Consider the following 5360-nt stretch of genomic DNA (forward strand, 5'->3'; position numbering starts at 1 on the left):
ACACCCTGCATGGATATAGTTGATGCCTTGATGGCCATGGAGCCGACTGGATCGAAAGATTATCCATCAGTCATGATCCACATGCTCTCCTCGTTCAGCATCCCGGCTTTTCGTTGGCAAGTGAGAAGAGCTGGGACCCGAATGTAGCGGCCATGTGGACTAGGAAAGCCCTAATTGATATGGTCATGACCTTGCTGTGTTCCTTCAAGATGTCAGTATCCTGAGAAGTTGGAGGGATTACACTTCTCCAGGGTACTGTAACAATTAACAAATATCCAAAGCGGCATTCATGGGTCGAAGTAAAGAATTCCAAGATCATTTCTTAGAGAGATACTTCTGGATGGCGCATTGATCAAACATATATCCTTACATATGTTATATCAATCGATATCTATATGATCATCCATACAGTTCTCTGCGAGCAACCGAAGTTTTCCAGTGAAAAGCCACAAGAAAGCAGTTATGGAGCGATGACATATAGCACCTACCCTGAGTGTCAGTCTCTACCAGTCGGAAGTAAGACCGCTGCCATAAATCGGTGTCCTCATAGATGGCGACCATCTTTTTCCTGCCACAGGCAAGTTGGACAATGTTAGCTATTGCTTTCACTTGGCAGCAGTCATTTTTGAGTGGTCCGGTCAAAGAAACAGCTTTGGTTAGGTGAAATGGCAGGGCTAGGATATGATGGGAACCTGGGTTTTGATTTCTAGTTTGATGACAAAATTTGGCTTGGGAGGACCATTCCGGCCCAATTACAATGTGCCATTCCTCATTGTCCTTCAGGTGGACGTCTAAGGCTGCAAACGTGAAGTTAATTAGTTTATCAACGTGAAGCTGGCAACTGGAAGGACTGAAAGAAGAAATTGCTGCAATTTATAGAACGCAAGTTGATTGTAACGAGCTGAAGTAGCTTGAATGACCATTAGGGGGATTTTTGAAGTGAAGGAGACTGCCCTGTATGATAGCTAGAATGCGAGTCATGAAAATCGGATGATGCTGCATTGATATAGCTCAATGCCATGTTCCCCACAAAGGAACCAATTGAACTCGTTTTCTTTTTACATTATTAACTGAAAACTAATTTCCCTTTTGCTCAAGAAAACTGCAGGAAAATCCTATGATCATGTAAAGGTCGGCATGCCTTGGAAAAAAGACTAGTTGCCCTTTGCAAGTGCCCAGTATTTGGTAGATGAACTGTAAATGAATTCTCAGTTAGCTTTCAATGAGTATCTCTGTGCGCAGGAGAATAGAAGTGAAGAAGGTCACGATGACAGTGACTCGACGATTGAATATTGCGGAGCCCTTGTAGAGAGGGTTATTCCTGTTAAATCATTTCGAGCCCCACCGTTGTCATTCCATGCTGCTGAGCTTTCTAGAATAGTGGTGATGTTCTTACTTTAAGGTGGGGAAGTGACAAGACTGTCTAATGTCATATCTATGCCAGTGAGACTTGATCGCATAGACCATAGAGAAATGCTATGTTAAAATTGATAGGTAGCCTAGGATAATCCATCCAGTAATTGTATACATATTTCATCTGGGCTTATGTATAATACATATCTCGAAAAGATCCAGCGACTAGAGCGCTAGATGTTCTGATAACATAGTCTTAAAGATCATAATACTTGCTCCCCAAGCCCCCTGAGTACAGACATGATCTGTTGATCAGAGCAGAATCTCGAGTGTCCATTTGATTTCCATTTGCTGATGGCCTTGACTTTACTAGCAAAAGTGCCGGTAGAACATTTTTGCAAGATTCCACAGCATAGCACTTGGAATGCCTCAGTTTATTAGACTGCACAAGAACCCAAAAAATCCCACCAGCGCATAGAAGCAACCTCAGTACACCTAAAATAACCAGAAACAACCGGAATTGCTTGACACCTACTTCAGGTTGGCAGTTCATAGCACTACATCGAGGGAGCCTTGTTATTATAGCGGTGGCGAAGGTTTCCAGAATTTGATTTGATTTTCCAGATTTGCAGCTATTAATCAAAACAATTGCCTTGGATTCGGCAGGGTAGTCAGCTACCCTTGCATTTGAAGTGTCTTGTTTATTCTTGGGAAGGGCAGATGTGCTCTGACTCTTACTTCATCTAGTTTTCCTAACATTGATTCTCCTTGGCGGACCTGGTTTTCTGTGGTTCGGTTTGGCTTTATTTGGGTTACGCATTTCCTTGTCTCGTGGTCTTCTCCAATCTATCTTCCTTTTGCTGAGTAGAAGTGTTCTCTTTCGTGGATATTGTTTTTTTCTCGTGAAAAGACGGAAAGTCTTGAGACAGATTCAATATTGGCCTTTAGGCATATAATGCAATGGATCTTTGATAAGAAGATATGAAGTTACTGAGAGGAAAATTAGATAAGACATGAAACAAAGCGGTTGAAATATCACATATGCTGTAGTACACGACTTTCAGAAATCCGAACTTGGCCAGGTACTTGGAATTAACAAATGCCGCCAAGTAATGGACACTTCAAAAAAAAAAAACCAAATACTGGTGCAAACTAGTTAGATCGATTGGTTTCTTTTGAGAATCGAGTGGACCGAGTCATTTTCCCGGGGGACTTGCCTGTAGAATCCCGTGTTCCTTACTCCCTAGTCAAGGCTCTTCAAGATTTGATGAGCTGTTAAGCAAGAACGGCTGTTGCAGGTTTATAGAATTAGAGGATGTCTCTTTCTTCATCCTCTCGGATGATCCATCTGCAAGGACTTGATGATCATCATCATTGCTTCGGATGGGAACACCTTCAGATGCCGATATTGATCTGGTTGGAGGCTCTTCTTGCTCATGGTTGGTGTCCTCCTGATCGTTGGCCTTCCCCCACAGAACTATGTATAGCCCAACAGTGACTGCCCCAGCACCCAACAAGCTGATCGAATCCATTAAAGAAATAAAGGACCAGAAGAAGGAAACAACTAAACAAATTCAGACCGATTCGTGTCCATGTCACATTCATATCTGATGCAGGTGTCTGGACCACGAGGGTAGGACGCTGCATGGACCATACAAATCAAAAGAGTTGCCTGCTTTCATCTGTTGTAATTTTTTTTTCCCCATAAAAGGATATGCAAGTTGAATGGTGGATATAGTCCCTTCCAGCATATGTACCTTCCGATGTATAGTGCTTCATGGAGAAATATGGACGCGAAAATTGTTGCCAAGACTGTGTTTAGAGGATTGAACATTGCAGTGAACACTGGTCCCCTCTCTGAAACGCACCAGGCTTGACCGACGAATACGAAAACAGCTCCAGTGCCCTGCATTAATGGAATCATTGATCAAAAAGCAAAAATCTCCGTGAGAAGATCCGAAAATTTTATATATTAAAAGTCAGTGTGGGCATTCTATTGAAAATCTTTCACATCTAAAACTTAACTGTGAACAAGCAAGCACCTAGGTCAAGAGCCGTGTTTATTCTCCAAGTTAACCATTCCCTCTCCAAGATCAGTGCGACGGCTGCCGATTGTAGTGTTGCTAAGACACATGTCAAGGTAGTTGAATTCAAGTTATCTGGACAGTTTGTTGATATCGGCTTCTGTTTATATGCAAATGGGAAGATTTGCTAAGTGCCAATATTTGTGGATCGGTGGTAATAATAATCACAGGAACAGCAATCACATTTAACATGTGGATTCATCCCCCTGACAAAAATGGTAAATTTCTGAATGACTTGGAAACGGTGAAAGGTGAGAATCTTTAATGAACAGAAAATCGAAAACTGTTATCTATAAGATCATACCAGTAGGATAAGCCAAGACGACCAGCAGATGCAGGCCACAAAGAGAAACAAACAACCCAGTAACCAGCTCTGTATTTGCAATCCCAACAAAGACATTATTGTCAGAGTATATTCTCCACGGTTCAGCAGCTTGGAGCCTTTGAGGAGTGCCATTGAAACAGCTCCACCAACGCAGACCACTGTCCCTAGAATCTTCGCCAGACTTTTCATGCTCCGGAAATCAACCTCCTCCTGTCTAAATTATAAGTCAGACATAGAGAAACTCTCAGTATGTTTGCAAGTTTTGACTTCAATAGAGGTGGACAATGATAAGTTGGAAAGCTCACTAGTTACCCCATTGCAGTTGCCATCACGAAGGTTATCACAGGAACCAGATAGATCATAGCAGTGGCAACGGTAGCTGAGGACAAGTTCAGGCCTTCTAAATATGCGTTTTGATTGACTACTATCCTACAGAAAATGAAGAGACAATGCCCAGCGATGTCAGATCCTTCAATTTAGTATGAAATGGTTTTGAGTTTTTTACTTCAACCCCATTCTTCTGCTGGTTTATCTGGAAGTGAGTACAAGTTTCTGTTATCCTTGTTTTTTTTGCCATGGAGATTCTCTTACCCGAAGAAACCGGCTGCAAATATCAATCCAGAGGTCTTCAATCCCAACCACAAGCTCAATGAATTTCTCCTGCCAAAGAGAATTGCTAGTAAGTAGTCAAAATTTCAGCAGGTCATAGGTGTCTTCTCTTTTGATTCTGGCATATGAAGATATTTTCCAGTGATCATTTCTAGTGAAACTCTTTCTTAAGCAACTTCACCTTCTCAATTTCTGTTATTGAATGGCTGATTTTATGGACTATCCAGGTTCGTTCTAATTACGTAATTAATTTTCTTGTTTTGGTCAAAGATGAGGAAGTGCCTGTTAAACAAGGAAACCAGTTTTATCTGGAAAAAGCAGAAGGAAACCGAAGATATATTCTCTTAAATTGTTTTTAAAGGGAAAGGGATAACTGAAAGCAAAGAGTTTTCCGGAATATCTTCGCTGCATACAAGAATGGATGAGAATGAATATAATCTTCTTCTCAACCAAATTATTAGCTTGCAAGCTTGAAATCATCCTCATTCTTCATTATGCGTTGACGGATCTCGACAAATGACAATTAAGAGACGAGGAAAATGAAACGAAAACAAAAAAGGAACATTACATCCTGTTGTAAAGGGCAAGAGGTGCAATGATCAAAGAACAAATGGCCTGCCGGTAAACATCGAAGACGGGGGGCTTCATCCCTTGCTGGAATGCTGCCTTTGAGAAGAGAGCATTCCCTGCATATATGCACTGAATCCCCACCATTACCGTTGCATGCTTGAGTCCTTTTCCCTCGCCCATTCTCATTCTATCGGCTTGCTCATGTCACTCTTCAGTTTCCTTTCAGGCCTTTATATATATAAAGACATGCCAACTGATAAGTTAGTTCCATAACCATTTCCGAGCATCCGTGTATTAATATTCAGGGGACCCGCTTGCACCCATCCCGCAGTCACGATCTCCTGAGCAGGGAGTACGTTTTTCAATGGTGCTAACTGGTACTGCTGGACTGATATGGATGTGGTTCGGAGTTCGGACTG

The 5360-nt window shown here is 41.8% G+C and overlaps 1 protein-coding gene across 1 annotated transcript; it reads right to left on the reverse strand.

The window, feature by feature from the left end:
- Positions 1 to 2403: 2403 nt before the first annotated feature.
- LOC116204204 (WAT1-related protein At4g28040-like) lies at positions 2404 to 5087 on the reverse strand. The gene is made up of 7 exons (XM_031536280.1): positions 4940 to 5087; positions 4354 to 4422; positions 4075 to 4191; positions 3742 to 3976; positions 3379 to 3564; positions 3111 to 3259; positions 2404 to 2871 (listed from the first exon to the last, which is right to left on the reverse strand). Exons 1-7 carry the CDS (start codon positions 5083 to 5085, stop codon positions 2601 to 2603), a joined length of 1173 nt encoding a protein of 390 aa, XP_031392140.1. The 5' UTR covers positions 5086 to 5087; the 3' UTR covers positions 2404 to 2600.
- Between the last annotated feature and the right edge of the window lie 273 nt (positions 5088 to 5360).

The sequence above is a fragment of the Punica granatum genome, chromosome 4, assembly GCF_007655135.1.
Source record: "Punica granatum isolate Tunisia-2019 chromosome 4, ASM765513v2, whole genome shotgun sequence".
NCBI classification, from domain to species: domain Eukaryota; kingdom Viridiplantae; phylum Streptophyta; class Magnoliopsida; order Myrtales; family Lythraceae; genus Punica; species Punica granatum.

Coding starts and splice junctions, on each gene's coding strand:
- LOC116204204 (XM_031536280.1), bottom strand. CDS start 5,085: ATGGTGGGGATTCAGTGCATATATGCAGGGAATGCTCTCTTCTCAAAG. Junction 4,423..4,939: donor CTTGCCCTTTACAACAGGAT/GTAATGTTCCTT, acceptor TCTCTTTGGCAG/GAGAAATTCATTGAGCTTGT. Junction 3,565..3,741: donor CGTCTTGGCTTATCCTACTG/GTATGATCTTAT, acceptor ATTGGCACTTAG/CAAATCTTCCCATTTGCATA.